This window comes from Aotus nancymaae, unplaced genomic scaffold (genome assembly GCF_030222135.1).
Source record: "Aotus nancymaae isolate 86718 unplaced genomic scaffold, 86718_ANA_hifiasm-v0.15.2.pri h1tg000046l, whole genome shotgun sequence".
Lineage (NCBI taxonomy): Eukaryota > Metazoa > Chordata > Mammalia > Primates > Aotidae > Aotus > Aotus nancymaae.
This window is the reverse complement of record NW_026988460.1, coordinates 30,070,499-30,097,835: the sequence shown is the minus strand read 5'-3', so window position 1 is coordinate 30,097,835 and position 27,337 is coordinate 30,070,499. Positions and strand designations below refer to the sequence as shown.

Genomic DNA, 27,337 nt, shown 5'->3' with positions numbered 1-27,337 from the left:
AAATGGATAAATTCCTGGACAGTAGCATCCTCCCATGCCTAAACCAGAAAGAAGTCGAAACCCTGAATAGACCAATAACAAGGTCTGAAGTCGAGGCAGCAATTAAGAGCCTACCACCCAAAAAAAGCCCAGGCCCAGATGGTTTCACAGCCGAATTCTACCAGACATACAAAGAGGAACTGGTACCATTCCTACTGAAACTATTCCAAATAATCCAAAAAGAGGGAATCCTTCCCAAATCATTTTATGAAACCAACATCATCCTAATACCAAAACCCGGCAGAGACTCAACAAGAAAAGAAAACTACAGGCCAATATCCATGATGAACATAGATGCAAAAAATCTTCAATAAAATACTGGCAAGCCGATTACAACAGCACATCAAAAAGCTTATCCACCATGATCAAGTAGGATTCATCCCGGGGATGCAAGGCTGGTTCAATATACGCAAGTCTATAAATGTAATTCACCACATAAACAGAACCAAAAACAAAAACCACATGATTATCTCAATTGATGCAGAGAAGGCCTTCGACAAAATTCAACAGCCCTTTATGCTAAAAACTCTCAATAAACTAGGTATTGACGGAACGTATCTCAAAATAATAAAAGCTATTTATGACAAACCGACAGCCAATATCATACTGAACGGGCAAAAACTGGAAGCATTCCCTTTGAAATCTGGCACTAGACAAGGATGCCCTCTCTCAACACTCCTATTCAATATAGTACTGGAAGTTCTAGCCAGAGCAATCAGGCAAGAAAAAGAAATAAAGGGTATTCAATTAGGAAAGGAGGAAGTCAAATTGTCTCTATTTGCAGACAACATGATTGTATATCTAGAAGACCCTATCACCTCAGCCCAAAATCTCCTGAAACTGATAAGCAACTTCAGCAAAGTCTCAGGATACAAAATCAATGTGCAAAAATCACAAGCATTCTTATACACCAATAACAGACTTAAAGAGAGCCAAATCAAGAACAAACTGCCATTCACAATTGCTACAAAGAGAATAAAATACCTAGGAATACAACTAACAAGGAACGTAAAGGACCTCTTCAAGGAGAACTACAAATCACTGCTCAACGAAATAAGAGAGGACACAAACAGATGGAGAAACATTCCATGTTCATGGTTAGGAAGAATTAATATCGTGAAAATGGCCATACTGCCCAAAGTAATTTACAGATTCAATGCTATCCCCATCAAGCTACCAATGACCTTCCTCACAGAACTGGAAAAAACCACCTTAAACTTCACATGGAACCAAAAGAGAGCCCGCATAGCCAAGTCAATTCTAAGCAAAAAGAACAAAGCGGGAGGCATCACACTACCGGACATCAAACTATACTACAAGGGTACAGTAATCAAAACAGCATGGTACTGGTACCAAAACAGAGATATAGACCAATGGAACAGAACAGAGGCATCGGAGGCGACACAACATATCTACAACCACCCGATCTTTGACAAACCTGAAAAAAACAAGCAATGGGGAAAGGATTTCCTGTTCAATAAGTGGTGTTGGGAAAACTGGCTAGCCATATGCAGAAAGCAGAAACTCGACCCCTTCCTGACACCTTACACTAAAATTGACTCCAGATGGATTAAAGACTTAAACATAAGACCTAACACCATAAAAACACTAGAAGGAAACCTAGGCAAAACCATTCAGGACATAGGCGTAGGCAAGGACTTTATGACCAAAACACCAAAAGCATTGGCAACAAAAGCCAAAATAGACAAATGGGACCTAATCAAACTCCACAGCTTCTGCACGGCAAAAGAAACAGTCAATAGAGTGAATCGGCAACCAACAGAATGGGGAAAAATTTTTGCAGCCTACCCATCTGACAAAGGGCTGATATCCAGAATTTACAAAGAACTAAAACAGATTTACAAGAAAAAAACAAACAAGCCCATTCAAAAATGGGCGAAGGATATGAACAGATACTTTACAAAAGAAGACATACATGAGGCCAACAAACATATGAAAAAATGCTCATCATCACTGGTCATTAGAGAAATGCAAATCAAAACTACATTGAGATACCATCTCACGCCAGTTAGAATGGCGATCATTAAAAAATCTGGAGACAACAGATGCTGGAGAGGATGTGGAGAAATAGGAACACTTTTACACTGTTGGTGGGAGTGTAAATTAGTTCAACCACTGTGGAAAACAGTGTGGCGATTCCTCAAGGACCTAGAAATAGAAATTCCATTTGACCCAGCAATCCCATTACTGGGCATATATCCAAAGGATTATAAATCGTTCTACTATAAGGACACATGCACACGAATGTTCATTGCAGCACAGTTTACAATAGCAAAGACCTGGAACCAGCCCAAATGCCCATCGATGATAGACTGGACAGGAAAAATGTGGCACATATACACCATGGAATATTATGCAGCCATCAAAAACGATGAGTTCACATCCTTCGTAGGGACATGGATGAACCTGGAAAACATCATTCTCAGCAAACTGACACAAGAACACAAAATCAAACACCACATGTTCTCACTCATAGGTGGGTGTTGAACAAGGAGAACACATGGACACAGGGAGGGGAGCACTATACACGGAGGTCTGTTGGGGGGAGGGGGGGACAGCGGAGGGGTGGGGAGTTGGGGAGGGATAGCATGGGGAGAAATGCCAGATATGGGTGAAGGGGAGGAAGGCAGCAAATCATACTGCCACGTATGCACCTATGCAACAACCTTGCATGTTTTTCACATGTACCCCAAAACCTAAAATGCAATTAAAAAAAAAAAAGAAAAAAAAAGAAACCACATAGGCTAGGCGCAGTGGCTCACCACTGTAATCCCAGCACTTTAGGAGGCTGAAGCAGGCAGATTGCCTGAGGTCAGGAGTTCAAGACCAGCCTAGCTAACATGGTGAAACCTCGTCTCTATTAAAAATACAAAAATTAGCCGGATGTGGTGGTGCAGGCCTGTAGTACCAACTACTCGGGAGGATGAGGCAGGAGAACTGCTTGAACCAGGGAGGCAGAGGTTGCAGTGAGCTGACAACTACACTCCAGCCTAGATGACAGAGTGAAACTCCATCTCAAAAAAAAAAAAAAAAAAAAACCTGCGTAACTTTGGTGATTAACTGACAGCCTCCTGTAACACATATTTACAAGTATTTTCCAAAAATGTCAGGAAATAGGCCGGGCGCGGTGGCTCACACCTGTAATCCCGCACTTTGGTAGGCTGAGGTGGGTGGATCACTTGAGGTCAGGAGTTCAAGACCAGCCTGGCTAACATGGTGAAACCCCGTTTCTATTAAATGTATAAAAATTAGGGCCAGGTGCAGTGGCTCACACCTATAATCCCAGCACTTTGGGAGGCCGAGGTGAGTGGATCACCTGAGGTCCCAGGAGTTCAAGACCAGCCTGACCAACATGGTGAAACTCCGTCTCTACTAAAAACAAATACAAAAAAATTAGCTGAGCATTGTGGCAGATGCCTATAATCCCAGCTACTCAGGAGGGTGAGGCAGGAGAATCGCTTGAACCTGGGAGGTGGAGGTTGCAGTGAGCCGAGATGGCGCCATTACACTCCAACCTGGTGACAAAGCAAGACTCCGTCTCAACAACAGAAAAAATTAGTTGGCTGTGTTGGTACACGCCTCAGGAGGCTGTGGTATGAGAATTGCTTGAGCCTGGGAGGCGGAAGTTTGCAGTGACCAGAGATCACACCACTGCACTCCAGCCTGGGTGACAGGACAAGAGATTGCTCAAAAAAAAAAAAAAAAAAAAAAAAAAAAGAAGAAAAAGGTCAGGAAATAGTATGTAACTATAACTTCTACTATAGCATCCCTGAGTTTTCAAATATCTATACTATATATACATAGAGTTGTTTTAATTAATAAAAGACATATACACTATCTTTTAAAATAACATAAACAGATTTTATATTCTAGTTGCAATTTCATATTAACTAAATATCTAATGGCAGGGTGTGGTGGTGTGTACCTGTAGTCCCAGCTACTCAGGAGGCCGGGGCAGGAGGATTGATTGAACCCAAGAGTTCAAGGGAAGTGTGGACAACACAGAGATACCTCATCTTTATCAAAAAAATACAAAATTTAGCCAGGTGTGGTGGCAGGCACCTGTAGTCCCAGCTACTCAGGAGGGTGAGGCAGGAGGATCGCTTGAGGCCAGGAGTTCTAGGTTGCAGTGAGCCATAACAGTGCCACTGCACTCCAGCCTGGGACACAGTGAGGCGCTGTCTCAAAGAAAAAAAAAAGTACACCCAAAAAAGTCTTCATGCTACCCTATATACCTAGATATTCCTCAGCAGGCAAAACCTTCAAATCCTGAAGCCCCTATTAGCTGGTCTCTAAACTTAAAAGTCTTTCCAGGCCAGGCACCATGGCTCACACCTATAATCCCAGCACTATTGGGAGGCTCAGGTGGGCAGATCGCTTGAGCCCAGGAGTTGCAGACCAGCCTGGGCAACATGGTGGAACCTCATCTCTACAAAAAATACAAAAATTTGGTGGGGCATGGTTGCTTATGCCTGTAATCCCAACATTCTGGGAGGTCGAGGAGGGTAGATCACCAAAAGTCAGCAGTTCAAGACCAGCCTGACCAACATAGCGAAACCTCATCTCTACTAAAAATACAAAAAAAAAAAAAAAAAAAAAACTTAGCTGGACATGGTGGCGCCCACCTGTAATCCTAGCTACTCAGAAGGAGACTCGCTTGAACCTGGGAGGTGGAGGTTACAGTGAGCGAGATCGCCCCACTGCACTCCAGCCTGTTGCACTCCAGCCTGTGTGATAGACTCCGACTCAAAAAAAAAAAAAAAAAAAAAAATTAGCCAGGCGTGGTAGTGTGTGCCTGTAGTCCCAGTTACTCGGGAGGCTGAGGCAAGAGGATCATTTGAGCCTGGGAGTTCGAGGTTGAAGTGAGCTGTGTGAGCAACGCACACAAAAGGAGACTTTGGGCAGGGTGGTCTGATGTGGAGCACTGCAGTTTGTTTCTTAAAGGCTTCAATATAAGCAGGTCTACAAATCTTGCCTTATATATGAAAACATTTTGAAATGAAACACATATATGATACATTTTTCTCCTTTTCCTCAAGCAAATGAAAATCACTAATTACTAAAGGGTCTTCAAAAAGTACATGGGATTTCAATAAATCTCCAATGGGAAATATGGCACTTCCCCCCAAATAAATTACAGCCAAACAAGGAGTTTAAAAAATGTTTTCTCATTTGTACCTTTTCTTGAAGCTGACACTTTCTTCAATTCCTGATGGCAGAACCAGACCAACCACGCTTATTGCCTCGACCTGCACCTCACTCTAGTCCCGCATTCCCCTCCTTCTCAAGCACAGCTGCCCACTCCCCACTGCGTCCCTTTAAGCCCCTCCCCAACAAAACCCCTTAGCAATTGCCTGAAACATCAGCGTTCCTCTCGCGGTCCAGATCTCCCGGCTACGCGACCACTGAAAACCCCCTCCAGCCTCGCCCATCCGGGACTCCGGCACCCACGCGTCCCTTTCCCTCTCCTCCGCCGTCTCGACCCTTCCCTCGGTCACGTGCAGCGCCTGGCGCTAGCCTCGCATCCAGCACCCCGCTTTTCCACCGAGCCTCCCCTTACTGCACCTGCGGTCCCCGCCTTTCCACCTTGCTTCCCCTCACCGCTGGGCCTTCCTGGCCAAGCTCACCGGTCCGCGCCAGCGGAGCCGAGCCCAGCCCAGCCTGGCCCTGCCCGCTAGGCCACGACACAGGCCATAAGGGCTATGCTGCCCCTTCTCCTCACCGTGTCGCCCCCGGAGCCCTCTTCTCGGGCCCCCTCCACTTCCTCATCGACCGCAACCCCTAGCCCAGCGTCTGAGCGGCCCAGCGGCTCCAAGAGCCCCGGCTGGAGCTGCCGCTCGGGGTCCGGAGATGCCTGCTCCATGGCTGCAGTTCGGCGCGGTGAACCCAGTGCGCCTGCGCTGCCGCCCCGCCTGCGGCCACCCCGTCTCTCCGTTAGCGATGCCCCGCCCCTCCACTCGCCATCGCCCCGCCCCTCCGGTCAGCTGGCCGCGGCAGGGACCTGGAGGGCTCAGAGAGCTGCAGCTGGAGGCGGAGGTAGGGGTGGGAGGACAAGCAAGCCTGCAGAGGACTTGGTCAGCTGCTAAGCCAGGACACCCATAAAGCTGGGAGAGCTGGTGAAGAGAGAGACAAAGAGAAAGGCAAGGGGAAAGTGAACACCTGAAGTAGGCATGACGATCCTAAAGCCAACGAAACTCAAAAGAAATTGGAGGCGTAGTCTGACCTGACTTTGCCTTGCCTGTCATTATCGGGTTTGTTTTCTCCCGGAAAGATCAGAGCTCCATAAATTATTAACTTTCAGCAGGTTGAGTAACACATTCAGCAAAAGGTAATACTTGAAAGGCTTTGAGGAAAGTGAAGCGTCCCGTTGAAGCAGGGCTTGAGTTCTATTGTGTTTCATGAAGCCCTGGAGACCTCTGATAATTTTCTACAAACATCCCCTTTTGAAATTTTCCAAACCTGCTTCCTTGACAAGCTTTCACCATGGTAACCGGATGGAAAATGCTCACTGGTTGTAACAGACTGTGGTACCTTGAACTACTTTCTATACAAAGTCTGGTCTCAATTTTTCAAATAAAGAAACATTTTTCTGCCCACTTAGTTATTTCAAGCTGTAACACACACTTTTCTCTTCCTGGAATGCTTTCTCTGGCCTGGGAGCAAATTTCCATTCATTTTTAAAACCTCAGCTCAGTAATCATTTCCAAGTGCTAAGTTGTTCATAAATCTGTTATGGGCTGGGTGCGGTGGCTCATGCCTGTAATCCCAGCACTTCGGGAGGCTGAGGCGGGCGGATCGCCTGACGTCAGGAGTTCAAGACCAGCCTGGCCAACATGGTGAAACCTATCTCTATTAAAATACAAAAATTAGCCAGGTGTCGTGGCGGGCACCTGTAACCCCAGCTACTGCGAAGGCTGAGACAAGAGAATCACTTGAACCCAAGAGGAGGAGGCTGGAGGCTGATCTCAGCCAAGATCATGCCATTGCACTCCAGCCTGGACAAAAGAACAAAGCTCCGTCTCAAAAAAAAAAAAAAATGTTAAAATCAGGGCAAAATGGATCCGATGGTTATTTTCCCCTATTTTATATACACATAATACATGTTCATTGTGGAAAATTAGAAAATAAAGTTAGGCATTAAAAAAAAATAAAAGCCACAATTTAAGCATACTGTGAGAAAAAAGAAAAGAAAAATAATAAAATAAAAAATTACTCTTGGCCTGGAGTGGTGGTTCATGCCTGTAATCTCAGCACTTAGGGAGGCCCAGGTGGGCAGATCACTTGAGACCAGGAGTTTGAAACCAGCCTGGCCAATATGTGAAACCTGTCTCTACTAAAATACAAAAAATTAGCCAAGCGTGGTGGCGTGTGCCTGTGATTCCTGCTGCTTGGGAGGCTGAGGCATGAGAATCACTTGAACCTGGGAGGCAGGAGGTTGCAGTGATCTGATCATGTCACTGCACTCTAGTCTGAGCAACAGAGTGAGACTCTGTCTCAAAAAAAAAAAAAAAAAAAAAAAGATTCTTTTGGCCCAGCATGGTGGCTCAAGCCCTTATCCACCTGCCTTGGCCTCCCAAAGTGCTGGGATTACAGGCATGAGCCACTGTGCCCAGCCTGAGTAGCTGTTATTTTACTACTCTACTCTCTTAATAAACTTTCTTTTACTTTGCACTGTGGACTTGCCCTGAATTCATTCTTGTGCGAGATCCAAGAACCCTCTTTTGGGGTCTGGATCAGGACACCTTTCCTGTAACACTTGTGCAAATGACAATGTCCCTATTATGACCATCTCATAGTGGTAGATTCCATTCAGATTTCAGGTAAGCCCAAAGACTACTTTTGGGTTTTCTTGACTCTCTAAGTTGTGTAAGCACCTGCGACCTTCTGGGTTTGGCTAGATAGGGTTGTGTCCCTCTACGGAATGGAGAGTGATATGGACAAGGGTGTCATTTTCTCACACAAGGAAACTCACTGAGGATGCTTCTGTAGAAATTGAGAAATATGTAACGATATTCAGAATCACAATAACGCAACTGAGCATGGTGGCTCACACATGTAATCCCAGCACTTTGAGAGGCCAAGGCAGGCGATTCACTTGAGGCCAGGAGTCGAGACAAGCCTGGCCACCATGGCGAAACCCCATCCCTGCTAACAATTCAAACATTAGCCAGGCATGGTGATGTGTGCCTATAATCCCAGCTACTCAGGAGGCTGAGGCACAAGAATCGCTTGAACTTGGGAGGCGGAGGTTGCAGTAAGCCAAGATCACGCCTCTGCACTCCAGCGTGGCCGACAGAGTGAGATTCTGTCTCAAAAAACAAAACAAATAAAAAACAACACATGCTGGCCAGGCTGATCTCAAACTCCCAACCTCAAGTGATCCACCTGCCTCAGCCTTCCAAAGTGCTGAGATTACAGGCATGAGCCACCACACCCGGCAATCATTTTTTAAATTAAGGAAATATTAACAAGCAAAAATAAGAAACTAAAAATATAGCCTTTTCCCTTATTAACTCCTTCTAAGAATCTGTAAAAGTTAGGTATCAAGTAGTAGACATGCATAGTGGGAGTTAAGCATAGGATTAGAATTGTGTGTGGGGTGAGGAATTCAGTACTACTGGGTGCCTGGCCCAGTACCACTTCTTATTGTTTTTGGTGACAGCCAGGTATTAGAGATAATGATGGCCATAACATAGTGAGTTCAGTAAATCAATACAGATAAGCCATAACTTACCAAAAATACAATATAAAATTACCTTTAGAGGCTTAAAAACTGTCTAACTGGAATATGAACATAGGGCTTAAATACAAATATTTTGCAGAAGGAATAGTGTCCTCACCATGGGAAAAAAAATTAAAAGCCCAAATATATGGCTGGAACACTCTCTTTTTGTTACTTCCAGTCTTGGACTTCTTTTTTTCTTCTTGAGATGCGGTCTCACTGTTGCCCAGGCTGAAGTGCAGTGGCACAATCTTGGCTTACTGTAACCTCTGGCTCCTGAGTTCAAGTGATTCTCCTGCCTCAGCCTCCCAAGTAGCTGGGACTACAGCCGTATGCCACCATGCCCGGCTAATTTTTGTATTTTTGGTAGAGATGGGGTTTGCCATGTTGTCCAGGCTGGTCTCAAACTCCTGACCTCAGGTGATCCACCCGCCTCTGTCTCCCAAAGTGTCAGAATGAGCCACTGTGCCTGGCCCAGTCTTAGACTTCTTTTTAAGACAGAGTCTCGCTCTGTTGCCCAGGCTGGAGTACAATGGCACGATCTTGGCTCACTGCAACCTCTGCCTCCCGGGTTCAAGTGATTCTCCTGCTTCAGCCACCCAAGTAGGTGGGATTATAGGTGTGTATCACCACACCCGGCTAATTTTTTGTATCTTTAATAGAGAAGGGGTTTCACCATGTTGGCCAGGTTGGTCTCGAACTCCTGATCTCAGGTGAACCGCCCTCCTTGGCCTCCCAAAGTGATGGGATTACAGGCGTGAGCCACCGTGTCCCGCAGTCTTGGACTTCTTAACACACAATTGCTAACAGCCAGAAAGAAGTGTACATTTAAAATTTTGGCCCAAATGAAAGAGATACAAATATGGCAAAACTGCCACAGACTTGTTTCCCTAGCCAAATAGTACTAAGGTGTAGATAAAAAATAAAAATAGAAAAAGCTTTTAGCTCTCATGAGGTGGGTAAGCTGTAGCTTCTGGAAACAGATGCTGCTCCTTCCTCACTCTCTGGTCCCTGTTTCTAGGAGAGCAGTGGAAAGGCAAGCAGATAGGGAGAAGGTAAAACAGTCAGCCAGAAGCATAATAATTCATTCTTGTCAAAGAGTTCAACCCAACAATGTTGGGGAGATTTCATTACTCATAAATGTATTATTTTCCATAAGAATTTTAAAAGTAAGACTTCTTTTTTGATTTTTTTTTATTTTTTGAGACGGAGTCTCATTCTGTTACCCAGGCTGGAGTACAGTGGCACAATCTCGGCTCACTGCAACCTCCATCTCCCGGGTTCAAGCAATTCTCCTGCCTCAGCCTCCCAAGTAGCTGGGACTACAGGCACCCACCACCATGCTCAGATAATTTTTTTCACCGTGTTAGCCAGGATGGTTTCCATCTCCTGACCTCATGATCCACCTGCCTTGGCCTCCCAAAATGCTGGGATTACAGGCCTGAGCCACTGCACCCGGCCACTAAAACTACTAGTTCAGTAATTCTTAAAATGGCTCAACAATCCAAAGAAATAAATGGGCACTTGGTATGATTTGGCTCTGTGGCCCCACCCAAATATCATCTTGAATTGTACTCCTACAGTTGTGAGAGGGACCCAGTGAGAGATAATTTGAATCCTGGGGGCAGTTTTCCCCATACTGTTCTCATGGTAATGAATAAGTCTCCCGAGAGCCGATGGTTTTATCAGGGGTTTCTGCTTTGCTTATTCCTCATTTTTTCTTGCTGCTGCCATGTAAGAAGTGCCTTTTGCCTCCCACCATGATTCTGAGGCCTCCCAGCCATGTGGAACTTTAAATCCAATTAAACCTCTTTTTCTTCCCAGTCTCAGGTATGTCTTTATCTGTCTTTATCAGCAGTGTGAAAGTGGATTAATATAGTACTCAAACAGTTCAAATGAAACAAAAATCTCTGGTTTCATTTTATTTTTAAAAATTTTTATTTCTGTTTTTAGGCTAATCAAGTTAAGCAGTGGGAGCAGGAAGGAAAAAAGAAATTTGTAAAGCGGGCTGGGCATGGTAGCTCATACCCGTAATCCCAGTACTTTGGGAGGCCGAGGTGGGAGGACAGCTTGAGCTCAGGAGTTTAAGACCAGTCTGGGCAACATAGTGAGATCCAGTCTATACAAAAAAATACAAAAATCAGCTGGGTGTGGTGGTGTGTGCCTGTGGTCCCAGCTACTCAGGAGACTGAGGTGGGATGATTGCTTTAGCCCGGGAGGTCAAGACTGCAGTGAGCCATGCACTGCACTCCATCCTGGGTGACAGAGTCAGACTCTGTTTCACAACAAACAAAATAAGAAATCTATAATTGGTTGTGATCAATTAGTTGTAAATGCTACTGCATGCAGATCAACCTGGTCTCATTTTATATTCTTGTTCTATCTCCAGAATATTTATAAGTTAAACATCTTGATTTTTAGAAACTCTTATTAAATTTACTGCCTAGCTGAAGATTCCTGAAGGACTTAAACAAAAAATCAATGCCCCTCCCAAATGAACAGGGCAATAACTCTACTGAATATAAACTCTTCATTTCTCTCTATTTATAAAAGAGACAGAAGCATCATTCTTCTCTAGTTTTATTATTTGTCAATTTTCCCAACACAGGAACTGTAACTCATTTTGATATTTTTTTCAGTGCATTTCACAGCAAAAATGAACAAGTAAATCATTAAAATTGTTGTACACAAACCAACTCTTTTTCTTATAATTTACAATTTGTTGAAAAAATTTTTGTTTTGCTGTTTTCATCCTACTAACCGCTTTAACAGAACACAATTTATCAGAGCACAAAGCTTAAACTTCTTATGATGATGCAACAGACACAGCCATCTAAAATGGCTGATGAACAACAGGTATGTTATACACACTGATTGGAAGACCATGTCAGAAAAAACAGAGTAAGGCACCACTCTTGGGAAATTAAGGTAGCTTGCAGTAACAAGTGTTGAGCACCATAAGTAGGTGCTCAATAAATACATGAATGAATGATGAAAGCCATAATTAGCTCTATTCTTTTAATTGCCAGCAATTCTTCAACCTCAACAAAATATTTAAAAAAAGATTTGTACCTGAATACACAACTTCCTGATCTTTTTTCCTGATACCTCTTAATTTCATTCTCTTTCTTTAGCATTTAAGTTTCCTCGAAAATTAAAACCATGCCTTACATGCATGTTCAGTTACACATTTAAGTTCTGAATTACTGACAAATATGAATAGAATCATTTATTTTAAGAAAGGTAAAATAAAGCATACTTATCCAAAAGGATAATACATAATACTGGATATTAACCTAGAAGTGAAAAAAAAGAAGGAAAAAAGTAACAGTTTTCTCAATATTTGCTGTTTTCTTTAATGCCTTAGTTCTGGAGAAAGGCTAAAATCTCATCATATTGACATGAACACATTTTTAAAAATTGTCTCAAGTGTAATATTTAATAAAACTAGGTACTGAAAAATGTTCTGAAATTTTTCAAGTCAATGTTGTTTTCAAGTATATTAAAATGCTCAGAAGAAAAAATTCTCCATGGTTATAATTCTAATCAATCTATAAATGTACTTTTTAAAAGAGAGTTCCAACAGAGGTGGATAATGGATAAATTCCTCAGACATAGGCACACAGTCTTTTTGAGGAAATAGAATGCCTTGTTAACCACAACCTGGTTGATTTTTTTTTTTAAACACTGATTTCAGGCACAATGGCTGAATCCACTTCTGGGTCATCTTTCTCCTCCTCTTGGTTGGTTTATAAGAGTAGTGAATACTTCAGTTATGGACAGAAAGAAAGACACAAACTCTGAAACAGAGACTTCACTTTTCACTACAAAGAAATCAAAGTCACCGAGTTCTCATTGTTGCGTGTATCTGCTACCCCTGTGCAAAAATAGGGGATTTAAACTTAATTTTAGGAGCAAGAACTGGATAAAAGATTCATCTACTAATTCAGGTAACAAGTTAAGATGGTATTGCTCACATCACATGAACAGGTTGGTAAGAGGTCCACTGTGTTTCTTTACCACTTTGGTCTTGCTGCAGTATTATGGTGCCCTAGTAGGTACATTCAGATTTAGCTAGTTTCAGTCTGCCCAATCAGGAAGCAGGTCATTCAGTGCAATGACTCCATTCTGGGAGGATTTAGGGTAAACAGAGAAGAACCTCATTTGGTTGAGTTTTAGACAGTATGTGTCACTCTGCTGGTTGTGTTGTTGGAATTATTTTCCAAAGCGGTTTATGATAAACCCAGCCATCTCCCTGAAACAAATAAAAAGATAAAGAATCATCCCTCTAGTATTTTCAAAATCAGTAACCAAAACTAGAAGCAACACCTTCACTGAAATGAAATTCTATTTTCACATTTAAAAAGAGTTTTTGTGGCCTGGCGTAGTAGCTCACGCCTGTAATCCCAGCACTTTGGTGGATCACCTGAGGTCAGGGGTTCAAGACCAGCCTGGGCAATGTGGTGAAACCTTGTCTCTACTAAAAATACAAAAATTAGCTAGGCGCGGTGGCACGTGCCTATAATCCCAGCTACTTGAGAGGCTGAGGAAGGAGAATTGCTTGAGCCAGGGAGGCAGAGGTTGCAGTGAGCCGAGATTGCGCCATCTCACTCCAGCCTGAGCGAAAGAGCAAGACTCTGTCTTAAAAAAAAAAAACGAGTTTTTGTGAAGGAATAAAGTCTCTGGGATTAAAACATCAAACAATGCCTGTGGTTTAGCTAGGATTTAGGTTAGAAGGTATGGTATGGGAGGATCTAGTTTGTGACCCATGAACATTTAATTTTGCAAGAACCATTTGTAGCAACTTTGCCAATTTCGCCAAGACACTACGGATTGAGCCTCACTCACAGAGTTATGGACAGCAAGTGGAGCAGACAAATGATAGGGAAGGTACTAACTGTTCTCCCCATCTCCACTGGCATCTCTAATATCTAAGTGCTGGTTTTGTTTTTGTCCTGACTCTGTTACCATTAGATTTCCCAGGTTCCCTGAAAGAGGATAATAAAAGAAGACAAAGTTAGAGTCAAAGAGTGAACTAAAGAGGCCGGATGTGGTGGTTCACACCTGTAATCCCAGCACTTTGAGAGGCGGGTGGATCACTTGAGGTCAGGAGTTCGAGACCAGCCTGGCCAACATGGTGAAACCCCGTCTCTATCAAAAAAATACAAAAATTAGCTGGGTGTGGTGGCGGGTGCCTGTAGGCCTAGCTACTCAGGAGGCTGAGGCAGGAGAATCACTTGAACCCAGGAGAAAGTTGCAGTGAGCTGAGATCGTGTCATTGCACTCCAGCCTAGGCAACAGAGTAAGACCCTGTCTCAAAAAAAAAAAGCAAGAGTAAACTAAAGACAGGAGAAGAGCATAGTGAGGAGCTGTTGCAAATGCATAAGGAGTCCACTAGAGTGGGAACTTCGCAGAGTTAAGACCAAGGTAGTGAAGATTGGAGTTCAGTGTTTACGAGACTAGGCAAAATAGGTCAGATTTGAACCTCTGTCCTTAAGTCCTACGTCTCCTTCAACTTCAATTTACTGTTATTAAACAACTTTAAGAAAATATATTTACCTTGATTGAAAAATGATTTAAGGCTGGCAATTATTTGGCTCACTGTGACAAAGACTTTCTCCAAAACTAGTCAGGCTCCTTTGACTAAGTAGGCCTTGTCCTTGGCCTGCTGAGCCCAGTTTTAGCAAAGAATCCTGATAAACCCAGTTTATTGAGAATGTCACAGCCCTGATATTTAATCAAGCTCTTCTCACCCAACCCTTAATACCTAACTAAGCTCCTCTTAGTAATTTTTCACCTACTCCCACACCCTGCTGGTGGGCTATAAATCCCCATTTGTTACTGCTATATTCAGAATTGAGTTTGATCTCTCTCACCTATTCCAACAGTACTGAATAAAGTTACTTTGTGCAGAATAATTCCTCTTTCACAATAGCAACCATTAGGTGCTAATACCATGACCACTCTAAAGCATCTGCTGCACCACTGTGCCCTGGCATACCACTTAGAAAACCGTGCTTACATCTTATCACCCAAATGGGCCCAAATACTTTTATTATATTTATTTTTTTAGAGATGAGTTCTTGCTATGTTGCCCAGTCTGCTCTGGGCTTCAAGTGATCCTCCTGCCTTGGCCTCCTGAGTAGCTGGGATTGATTATAGGCCGAAGACACCATGCCCCACCCAAATGAGCCCAAATCTGAGTCCACATCTCCAATCTACTGTTCCATCAGGCAGTTACTCAAGACCATCCAGAAATTCACTATTTTAACGGAATAGCCATATCTTGCTACAGTTTTCTGCATCTATCTGTCCAACATCACAAAGTGTGAAACAAAGATTAAGAGGTAGATGCTTACTGTCTGTCACATAAGGAATAAATGAAAAGTAGAAAGCTGGCCAGGTGCAGTGGCTCACACCTATAATCCTAGCACTTTGGGAGGCCCAGGTGAGTGGATCACCTGAGGTCAGGAGTTTGAGACCAGCCTGGCCAACATGGTGAAACCCCACCTCTACTAAAAATACAAAAATTAGCAGGTGTGGTGGCATGCGCCTGTAATCCCAGCTACTTGGGAGGCTGAGGCAGGAGAATCACTTGAACCTGGGAGGCGGAGGTTGCAGTGAGCAAAGATTGCACCCTTGCATTCCTGCCTAGGTGACAAAGCCAGACTCTGTCTGAAAAAGAAAAAAAAGGAGAAAGCTTACATGTCATGTCAGCAGCAAGAATCAGGGTATCCATCCTGTAAAATCTCACTGGTTGTATCTTTTACAGATATAGCTCTCTACTCTCAGCTTCCAGAGCTCTTTTTTTTTTTTTTTTTTTTAAAAAAAAGAGATAGGGTCTTTCTATGTTTCCCAAGCCAGAATGCAGTGGTATAGTCATAGCTCACTGGAGCCTCAAACTCCTGAGCTCAAGTGATCCTCCTGCCTCAGGCTCCTGAGCAGCTGGGACTATAGACCCACAACACCACGATTGGCCCCAGAGCTCATTTTAATGATATACAGATGTTCTTGCTTAGAAACTCTTCTTTCTTAGAATCTGCTCATGGTGTCTTTTATCTGCCCCCACCCCCAAACCTTTTCTTTTTTTTGAGTTGGAGTTTCACTCTTATTGCCCAGGCGGGAGTGCAATGGCACGATCTCAGCTCACCGCAACCTGCTCAGAATGGCTGAGCAGGTTCAAGCCATTCTCCTGCTCAGCCTCCCGAGTAGCTGGGATTACAGGCGCGTGCCACCACACCTGGCTAATTTTTCATATTTTTAATAGAGATGGGGTTTTTCATGTTGGTTAGGCTGGTCTTGAACTCCTGACCTCAAGTGATCCACCCAACTCAGGCTCCCAAAGTGCTAGGATTATAGGCGTGAGCCACCGCTCCCGGCTCTTTTTTTGGGACAGATCACCCAGGCTGGTCTCAAAAACAGTTGGTATTTATATATAGTTGTACTATTTTTAAAAATAAAGATGTATAAGTGATAGCAATTCAACAAAGCCTAGTAAGCCAAAGTTCTCACCAAGTAGATATGTTTTATCTTGAACACATGTACAGCATACCTCTTTAATAAAGTATTTGGTTTTCCAAGGCGTGCCTGTTTCAGTACGATGCCTTTCTTCAGTCCTCTGACGTTCTTCCAGGGTACGCTTATGCTCTGTGGCCTTATCAATTTCAGACTCCCTCAGAGAGTCTGTCACATTTTTCCACAATCGCCTGTAATCCAAAAACCACATATTTTACAAACATTCTTTAAAAGCGATAATTAAACAGAATCAATACCCTCAAAATTACAGTAATTTTATAACTACAATTTCGAGCTTATGAATTCTAGGAACAATGATACTATGCTGCCCATGGTTATGTCCAGGATGCTGCTGCTTCTGCTTTTTAATTTTAAAAAAATTGTATTTTTCCAAGTTATAAAAGAAGGATTTTTGTTTTTAGAAAACTTAGAAATTAACAAGTAAAAGGAGAAGTAAATTTTCAAAGCTGAAATGTAAGCAAGACCAACTGTGCTTCTGGACATGATGAAATAATGGGGAACACATTTATTTTCCTGCCTTCATCAACCAGGAAACCAGGCAACATATAATAAAATAGTGGTTTTCAGATAATGAGCAGTGACAAAAGACAGTGCAGGACAGTGATCCTTGAGAAAGGAAACAAATCAGGGGAATCCTCTGAGTGCTCTAACTCACTGCCCAGAGAGTTTCTAGGCCACACACAAGTAGAGGGAAACTTAACAGATCTCAAGCAAAAAAAAAAAAAAAAAAAAAAAAACTGCCACAACAATTCTTTAGGGAAAGAACTGTTTGTTGAACAAATGGTGCTGGGAAAACTGGATATACATGTGTAAAAAGATGCAAATTTGTTAAACATAAAACTACCATACAACCCAGCAATTCCACTCCTAGGTATTTACCCAAGAAAAATGAAAATAAATATCCACACAAAGATTTGTAGGAGAATGTTCACAGCAGTATTATTCATCACAGTCCCAAACTGGAAATGTCCACCAACTGGTGAATGGATAGGGAAAATGTGATATATCTATACAGTGCAATACTATTCAGCAATAAAAAGCAATGAACCAGTGATACATGCAATTAATACTTCATGGGGCCGGGCGCAGTGGCTCACACCTGTAATCCCAGCATTTTGGGAGGCCAAGGTAGGCAGATCACGTCAAAAGATAGAGACCATCCTGGCCAACATGGTAAAACCCCATCTCTACTAAAAATACAAAAACTAGCTGGGTGTGGTGGCACACACCTGTAGTCCCAGCTACTCAGGAGGCTGAGGCAGAGGTTGCAGTGAGCCGAGATCATGCCACTGCACTCCAGCCTAGTGAGAGAGCGAGACTCCATCTCAAAAAAAAAAAAACAAAAAACAAACTTAATGGATGAACCTCAAAAATGTTATACTAAGGAAAGAAGCCAGGAATAAAAGATCACATATTTTATGATTTATATGAAATATCCAGAAAAGGCAAATTTATAGAGACAGAAAGTAAGTTAGTGGTTCTCTGGGCTGGAGGGTAATGGGGATTAACTGTAAATGAACATGAGGGATCTTACGGTAGGATAAAAAGATTCTAAAACTGATTTATGGTAATGATTGTACTCCTCAAGAAAGTTACTAGAAATCTTTTTTTTTTTTTTTTTTGAGACAGGGTCTCACTGTCACCCAGGCTGGAGTGCTTAGTGGTGCCATCTCAGCTCACTGCAACCTCTGCCTTCTGGGCTCAAGCAATTCTTCCGCCTTAGTTTCCAGAGTAGCTGGGACTACAGGCATGTGCCACCACACCCGCGTAAGTTTTGTATTTTGAGTAGAGACAGGGTTTTGCCATGTTGGCCAGGCTGGTCTTGAACTCCTGACCTCAAGTGATCCGCCCACCTCAGCCTCCCAAAGTGCTGGCATTACAGGCATGAGCCACCAAGCCCAGCCAGAGAGTTACTAAAAATCTTTGAATGGTACACCTGAAACAGGTGAATTTTATGATATATAAAATATACTCGGATAAAGTTTTGTTTTGGTTTTTTTCAATAGAGATGGGGGTGTCACTATGTTACCCAGGCTGGTCTTAAATTTCCAGTTCCAGTGATCTTTCTGCCCTGGTCTCCCAAAGTGCTGGGATTACAGGCATGATCCACTATACTTGGCCAAGTTTCCTTTTTTTTTTTTTGATACAGGGTCTTGACTCTGTCACCCAGGCTGGAATGCAATGGCATACTCATGGCTCATTGAAGACTTGACTTCCAGCCTCAGGTGATCCTCCCACCTCAGCCTTCTGAGTAGGTAGGACTACAGGTGCCCACCACCATGCCTGACTAATTTTTGTAGTTTTTGTAGGGAAAGGGTTTTGCCACATTGCCCAAATTGGTCTTGAACTCCTGGGCTCAAGCAATCTGCTTGCGTCAGCTTCACAAAGTGCTAGGATTACAGGCATGAGCCACCTTGCCCTCAAGTTTTCTTAAAGAGGCAATTTTAATATCAAAGTAGAATTCAAACAAGGACTACTACCAGGGATAAAGAGAAACATTTCATAATGATTAAGGGTCAATACCTCATAAGGGCTGGGCACAGTAGCTCACCCCTGTAATACCAGCACTTTGGGAGGCCAAGGTAGGCGGATTGCTTGAGCCCAGGAGTTTCAGACCAGCCTAGGTAACATGGTGAAACTCTGTCTCTACAAAAAAATATACAAATTAGCTGGGTCTAGTGGCACATGCCTAGAGTCCCAGCTACTTGGGAGGCTGAGGTGGGAAGACTGCTTTAGCCTGAAAGCTGCAGTGAACCAAGAATTCACCACGGCATGCTAGCTTGGGCAACAGAGACTCTATCTAGAAAAAAAAAAAAAAAAAAACCCAAAACATCCAGAAGACATAACTCTACTATTACAAAAGTCTTATAATTTAAAGACTTAAGGCTACAGATGTATCTAAATGGCTCCAAAAGGTTTCCTAACACATTTCTGAAAATAAAATATCAAGTTTACTTTAAAAAAATATGAGATGGCTCAAATATAAAAATGAATTTATATGAACTCTCCATAAATAAAAGACATTAAAACAAAAACATAAAAAAAATCCTAAATATAAATACCTGCCCTAACAACAGAACTTCTAATAAAATGAAGAACTTACAGAACTACAAAGCGAAATATTCAATTGTAATTGGTAATTTTAATAACCAATCTCAATAACTAAACTTAACTGATAGAATAAATACACAGAAAATCTGTAAGACTACAGAAGACTAGAAAAATACTGTCAACTCATTTGGCCTGATATTTATAGAACACACTCACCTCAGCCTCCTGAGTAGCTGGGATTATGGACACATGTTACCACATCCAGCTAATTTTTATATTTTTTGTGGAGACGAAGTTTCACCATGTTACCCAGGCTGGTCTCAAACTCCTGGGCTCAAGAATACATATTTGTGTCAAGTACACATTAAACATTTACCAAGGCCAGGTGCAGTGGCTCACAAATAATTGTAGCACTTTGGGAGGCTGAAGTGGGTGGATCACTTGAGGCCAGGAGTTTAACCAACATGGCCAGCATGGTGAAACCCCATCTCTACTAAAAATGCCAAAAAATTAGCCAGGTGTAGTCTCAGCTACTCAAGAGGCTGAGGCATGAGAATCGCTTGAACCAGGGTGGCGGAGGTTGCAGTGAGCCAAGATTGCACCACCGCCCTCCCTCCAGCCTGGGTAGTGAGACACTACTTTGTCTCAAAAAAAAAAAAGGGGGAAACATTTACCAAGACAGAACATATTCAGAATCATAGAACATACTCAGAATCATTAAACAAATCTAAATAAATTTAAATTAAAATCATACAAAGTATATTCTTTGACCAAAATGAAACTAAGTTAGAAAAAAATAATGGAAAGATAACTGGAAAATCTCTAAACATTTAGAAATTATCAACACATTAGTAAATAAGTTCATGAGTTAAAAAAAAAAAAAACCCACAAAGGAAATCAGAAAATATTTTGAAAAGAAAACACATAAAAAGTCATTGGATAGAAATAGAGCAGTCCTTAGAGGAAAATTTATAGCATTAAACATTTAGGAAAGAAGAAAAATCAATGACTTAAACCAGGGATCAAACTATGGCCACTGCTCATTTTTATAAATAAATTTTTATTGCAACGTAACAATGTCTAACCATTGACTTACTGTCTATGGATGTTTCATGTTACAATGGCAGAGTTAAGTAGCTGTGGCAGAGACTATCTGGTCCACTAAGGCTAAAATATTTATTGTCTGGACTTTTACAGAAAAAGTTTGCTGACTCCTGACTTAAGCTTCCATTGTAAGAAATTAGAAAAAAGAACAGTAAGTGATTTACAATGTAAGTGGAAAAAAAGGAAATTTTATAAAAGAGCAAATTTCAATGAGAAAGAAAACAAAAACAGACTAAATCAGTGAAGCCAAAATCTGGTTCTTTTAGTAAAATTAATAAACCTTTAGTCACACTGATTAGAAAAAAAGGCATTACAAATATAAGGAATACGCATGGGAATATTACTACAGATCCTACACAGATTTTAAAAAAAGATATTATTAGGAACTACATGACAATAAATGTGACAAATTAGCTGAAATGAACCAATTCCTTAAAGGACACAAACTACCAAAGCTCATTGAAGAAATAGAAAACCTTGGCTGGGCACAGTGGCTCACGCCTGTAATCCCAGCACTTTGGGAGGCCGAGGCGGGTGGATCACGAGGTCAAGATATCAAGACCATCCTGGTCAACATGGTGAAACCCCGTCTCTACTAAAAATACAAAAAATTAGCTGGGCATGGTGGCGCGTGCCTGTAATCCCAGCAGCTCAGGAGGCTGAGGCAGGAGAATTGCCTGAACCCAGGAGGCGGAGGTTGCGGTGAGCCAAGATCGCGCCATTGCACTCCAGCCTGGGTAACAAGAGCAAAACTCCGTCTCAAAAAAAAAAAGAAAGAAAGAAATAGAAAACCTTAATGGCCCTATATATTAAACATGTAATTTGTAATTCAAAATTTTCCCTAAAGAAAAGAACTGGGCAATATCCCTCATGTATATAGAAACTATAAAATTCATTACAAAATTTTAGCAAATAAAATTCAGAAGCATGTCTTCTCTCTCTTTTTTTTTTTTTTTTTGAGACAGAGTCTTGCTCTGTCACCCAGGCTGGAGTATAGTGGTGCAATCGTGGCTCACTGCAACCTCCAGCTCTTGGGTTCAAGCGATTCTTGTGCCTCAACCTCTTACGAGTAGCTGGGACTATAAGCGTGTGGCACCATGCCCGGTTGATTTTTGTATTTTTAGTAGAGATGCCTGGCTGATTTTTGTATTTTTTAGTAGAGACAGGGCTTCACCAAGTTGGCCAGGCTACTCTTGAACTCCTGACCTCAAGTGACACACCCTCCTTGGGCTCCCAACATGCTGTGATTACAGGCATGGGCTACCACATCTGGCCCAGAGGCATCTCTTTATCTGCCCATACATTCAATCTGCTGTGATATATTGTTTCAGTTAAAGCATATATAAGAAAAATCTGGGCTGGGCATGGTGGCTCGAGCACACCTGTAATCCCAGCACTTTGGGAGGCCAAGGTGGGCAGATAACCTAAGGTCAGGAGTTCGAGACCAGCCTGATCAACATGGAGAAACCCCATTTCTACTAAAAATTTTTAAAAAATCAGCTGGGTGTGGTGGTGCACACCTGTAATCCCAGCTACTTGGGAGGCTGAGGCACGAGAATCGCTTGAGCCCAAGAGGCAGAGGTTGCAGTGAACCAAGATTGTGCCACTGTACTCCAACCTGGGTGACAATGTGAGATTCCGTCTCAAAAAAAAAAGAAAAGAAAAGAAAAGAAAAGAAAAGAAAAATCTGGCCTAATACAGATAGTTTGAAAAGAGAAGAATATTTTAACAAAGTTTTCAAATAATTCAATTGTTTCATAATGTATTGAAACTCAACAAGTGGTAATTTTAAAAAGGCTAATTACAATGTGGAAAATTAAGAATGTCAATTATTTTTTCAAATAATTTATATGGAAATCCACGTATCTAATGTGCACCTTGAATGGTTCATTTATCCATGCATGATTCTATAATATCATGCATCGGTCATTTGCAAAATACTGGTTCAATGAGTTATGCAGATCTTTCAGATGTTGACATATTTCATTGTCTAATATTTTTAAAAATCACATTCAATAATATCACCACCAAGTTCACCAGATGACTCTAATTGGGAAGCTTTCAAGTTCATGGTGGCAGATAACATTTTCTAAAATTCTACTTTTGCCTCAAAGCTCAAATCTTATTATTAGTAACAAATAATGTCAATTGTTTTTCTTGAAGTATCACGTTCAGGTCTTTCATTTACAAGTAAAATACCTACTCTACTCAATTTTGAAATTAGAATAACCATAGTTTGTCTGTCAGTCATTCTTTTAAGTAAACATGGTATTTCATGAACAAAGTGATTAGTTCTGCTTGTGAATCAAATAATTATACAAGTGCTCTTCCTCCAGATAAACACTGTATTTCTTCAGTAGCCAGCACAAATGCTTACATATACTCCAATTTGTCATACAGAATACTAATAAGATGTACTCAGCCAGGCATGGTAGTTCACGCCTGTAATCCCAGCACTTTGGGAGGCTGAAGCAGGAGGATCACTTGAGGTCAGGAGTTCATGACCAGCCTGGCCAACATGGTGAAACCCTGTCTCTACCAAAAATACAAAAAATTAGCCAGGCATGTGGTTGATGCCTGCAGTCCCAGCTACTCAGAAGGCTGAGGCAGGAGGATCACTTGAACCCAGGAGGTGGAGGTTGCAGTGAGCTGAGATCGTGCCACCACACTCCAGCCTGGGCGACAGGGTGAGACCCTGTCTCAAAACAAACAAACAAAAACATGTACTCAGTGGTCCAGATTTAATAAAACTAATAATTTCTATTGCTTTTTCAAGGACGTCTTAAGAGAAAGTGGCATGAGTATGAGAGTACAGGGCAGTGAAGAACATAATGACTGCCTGTGACGTTTGGTGCCATTGCCTAGATTAGTCTTAAGGTCCACCAGTGCTACACATAGCATTCCTTTTACACCATCATAAGAGCCCACAGAGAATGGCAAATAACATCTTAGTATTATTACAAAAAAATTGTGAACTTGCAGATGCCCTGAAAATGGGGGCATCTGTAATGCAGATCTGTAATGGGGGTCTGTAAAGCAAACTTTGAGACCTTCTCCTTAGGATAAATCCCTGAAAGAATTCTTTAAAAATTCATTATTGCTGTATTTTTTTAACCACTCTGAATGTTTGAATGTGGACATTTAATCCCTTTCACACCTAGTTAAAAATTGTTTGGTTCTATTTACGTGATCTTAATGTAAGATGTTTAGTGGTTCCCTGTATTCCCTTTTTTTTTTCTATTTTTAATTGATAAGAGTAATAATCCCTCATGATATAAAATTTAAACAGTACAAAGAGGAATCTTGTAAAAATTAAGTCTCTTTCCTATTCCAGATCCCAGAACTCTTTTCCAGAAGCAACCACTGTCAACACATTTTGGAAGCTATACTTTATTAACACATATAGATCCACTTTATTTTTTAAGGCCTATGACACATACTACCAAAATACTCTCTCTGAAGATTATACTGGTTTAATATCTAATCAGCAGTATGAAAATGCCCATTTGCTCACACCTTTTCCCCAAAGAGGTATTATTTTAAAACCTAATTTGTCTTATTGTTTAATTTGTACCTTTGAATTCTGATTACCCAAACAATTTTTCACTTCCTTGGCTGACCAGACGTTCCTGTATTCATGCACTACCTCTTTACATCCTTTGCCCATTTTTTGTATTGGGGTGTCTGCCTTTTTGTTAATAATTTTACAAATTTTTTTATGATAAAGTTTTTATGATATAGACAGTCATTCTTTGACAGTAAATATTTTTAATATTTTTGCTCCATTTACAATGTTTGGCTTTTACTAAAATGTGACTGTATATCATATAATCTCACAGCTGGCAAGGTGTTTAACATCAGACAAGACTAACGCTTTCGATTTACGAAGCTGATGCAAACTGGTGATGTGATTTGCCCAAGGTCAACAGTTAGTGAAAAGGCTTAGATTAAGATTCAGAGCTTCTGACTCTTTCCTGGCTGGATGCAAGGATGACATACCTGGATTCAAACGGATCCTGCTTCTCCACAGGTCTCACTCTTTTCTTCGTCACTGCCAATTTAGTCAAGTCCACATACTTTGTCTCTCCATTGCTATAGGTAAACTCGAGAACACTATTCCATTCCCCTTGCACTCTGCATACCACAGTGTTGGTGATGTTGTGCTTTACTTCAGCTGTAACCCTAGAAGCAGAGAGAAAAGAAAGATATGATCTAATAAGTGATATCATGTTTGCTTCTTAGATCTGAAACTCAAGAACATACCCTGTGGATCCTGTTGAAATTAGCTATATACCTCACTTCGATATGTCAGTGCTAAAGTTAGATTATTTGTATGTCCTATGACAGCTTCCTTCATAATTTGTTCAAACATCAATTTTAATCTTTAGAAAAAATGCCAGGAGCTACAAACAAAACTAAATTAAATAGAAATATGAAAAATATCAATAGTTTCTTTATTATGGTCTAAAAAATGTTACAACATTACAATCTATTTAACTTCTTTTCTCTAGTTAATTCTATTTATTGAAATATTTGGCATTCCTACACTTGAAGTTCTGGATACATCAATCCTGTTTAAACTATATAAGCCTAATTTTAAATTTAGAAACCACACAAAACAATAAGAGATAGAAAAATATAAAAGAATACATTAAAATATTAAAAATCATCTTGCTAAAAGAGAACAATTAAAAGAGCACTGGTATATAAAAGCTATCATTATCACCATAGAACTCAGAGAGACCTTAAACACTACTGCTATTGAAGTTTAATCAAGAGTCACCATAGCCATATATATAAAATAGCCATATATATGGCTGTTTAAGTCAACAGATAGCTGTATTGATGCAGCACAAATACATGAATAGGAACAGGCTAGGAATAGGAACGGGTGTAATTATTATTATTATATTTGTATTTATTATTTTTATTATTTTGTAATTATTATTATTACAGGCTGGAGTGCAGTGGTGTGATCTTGGCTCACTGTAACCTCCACCTTCCAGGTTAAAGTGATTCTCCTGTGTCAGCCTCCCAAGTAGCTGGAGTAGCTGGGATTACAGGTGTGCATCATCCTGCCCAGCTAATTTTTGTATTTTTAGTAGAGATGGGGTTTCACTATGTTGGCCAGGCTGGTCTTAAACTGCTGACCTCACATGATCTGTCTGCCTCAGCCTTCCAAAGTGTTGGGATTACAGGTGTGAGCCACCGCGCCTGGCCTGTAATTATTTTTAGTGAAGTATTTTATGTTCACTATAGGACACAGATAACAACAGGGTCAGATTAGATAGAGGTTCAGAACTTAGGGAATGATAGGCAAATGTTAGGGTCGAATCAGTGTGCCAGAGAATATGGCTTATCTAGATTTAAAAAAAATCCAAAAGACCGAAGCCTAGAGGTTCAAGTGACAGTTCAGGAATCCCAAGTAGCATCTGTCTGGCATAAGCTAAGGGACCAAGAAGGACAAAGTAGAATTCAGGGAGTCCACAGTTTCAGCTTTTGCAGTAAAGGTCTGTAAACTCAGTTCAACAGAGAGGTGTAAGGAGCCCAGTAACCAAATTATTTATAAGCCAGATCTCTGGAGTATCAGAGCAAATCAAACATTCAAAATTAAGAGTTAAGAGTAATTTTATGGGCTGGGCGCGGTGGCTCAAGCCTGTAATCCCACCACTTTGGGAGGCTGAGGTGGGTGGATCACGAGGTCAAGAGATCGAGACCATCCTGGTCAACATGGTGAAACCCCGTCTCTACTAAAAATACAAAAAATTAGCTGGGCATAGTGGCGCGTGCCTGTAATCCCAGCTACTCAGGAGGCTGAGGCAGGAGAATTGCCTGAATCCAGGAGGCGGAGGTTGCGGTGAGCCAAGATCACGCCATTACACTCTAGCCTGGGTAACAAGAGCGAAACTCCATCTCAAAAAAAAAAAAAAAGAGTAATTTTATATACTAAAAATACAAAAAAATTAGCTGGGCATGGTGGGACAGCCTGTAATCTCAGCTACTTAGGAGGTTGAGGCACAAGAATTGCTTGAACCCGGGAGGCAAAGGTTGCAGTGAACCAGGACTGCACCACTGCACTCCAGCCTGGGTGACAGAGGAAGACTCTGTCTCAAAAAAAAAAAAAAAAAAAAAAAAAAAGAGTAGTTGTAGCTCACTGGACACAAAGAACACCATGACTATTGGTCAGCTTGATTAGAGCCATGGAGGGAACTACTCTGGGTTATGCCTCAAAGTATAATACACATTTAAATAATTGCCCAGCTAAGGGTCTCTTGCCAGTGTGAATGTTTCTTGTGAAGTCATTGCATGCTTCCTCTCTGATCCCACTTGCCAACATCCTTTCCTTCCTTGAAAATTTATCTCTACCAAACAGGATATGAGGAAGCGACACTGAACATTTATTTAGTCCATTTCCCATCCACATATACCCAGAACTATATCCTAAGATAATCAGTTCCTTACTTGATCTTTCTTTTACTGCCACAGCACATCTCTCAAGTTATTTTTATCTCCCATAAAGCTTTCCAGTGGACAATCTTAGGGCCCTGTTCATGACTGCTGAGTTATACAGGGTTCGTATTGTTTGCAGCAGCTACACAGCAAAAACAGCACGAAGTGAAGTGGGGCAGGCGACAGGAATTACATACACTACAGGCAGGCCATGAGAAGCTTGCAAAGGAGTACAAGGAGGAAGAAGGCCTCATCACTTTGCTTATAACAATTCTTTACAACAGTCTAAGGTGACCAGTACACTTCTTCTATAAAGGACCAGAAAGTAAATATCTTAGGATTCTCAGGCCAGACAGTCTGTTAAAACTACTTGACTTTCTCACTGCAGCACGAAAGCAGACAGAAACAAGTACA

General features: G+C 41.5%; 2 protein-coding genes across 2 annotated transcripts in view; both read right to left on the bottom strand.

The window, feature by feature from the left end:
- Positions 1-5,953, bottom strand: part of SNX4 (sorting nexin 4) — a 65,889-nt gene extending 59,936 nt beyond the window's left edge. The window contains exon 1 of the mRNA XM_064362121.1: positions 5,783-5,953. Coding sequence (XP_064218191.1) covers positions 5,783-5,923 — 141 coding nt within the window. The 5' untranslated portion in view covers positions 5,924-5,953. The remainder of the gene's footprint in view (positions 1-5,782) is intronic.
- Positions 5,954-11,346: 5,393 nt separating this feature from the next.
- OSBPL11 (oxysterol binding protein like 11) overlaps positions 11,347-27,337 on the bottom strand; it is an 88,262-nt gene continuing 72,271 nt past the window's right edge. Inside the window, exons 11-13 of the mRNA XM_064362120.1 lie at positions 24,473-24,655; positions 16,335-16,488; positions 11,347-13,037 (exon numbers count right to left, since the gene is read on the bottom strand). Of these exons, the coding sequence (XP_064218190.1) occupies positions 12,972-13,037; positions 16,335-16,488; positions 24,473-24,655 (403 nt within the window). The 3' untranslated portion in view covers positions 11,347-12,971. The remainder of the gene's footprint in view (positions 13,038-16,334; positions 16,489-24,472; positions 24,656-27,337) is intronic.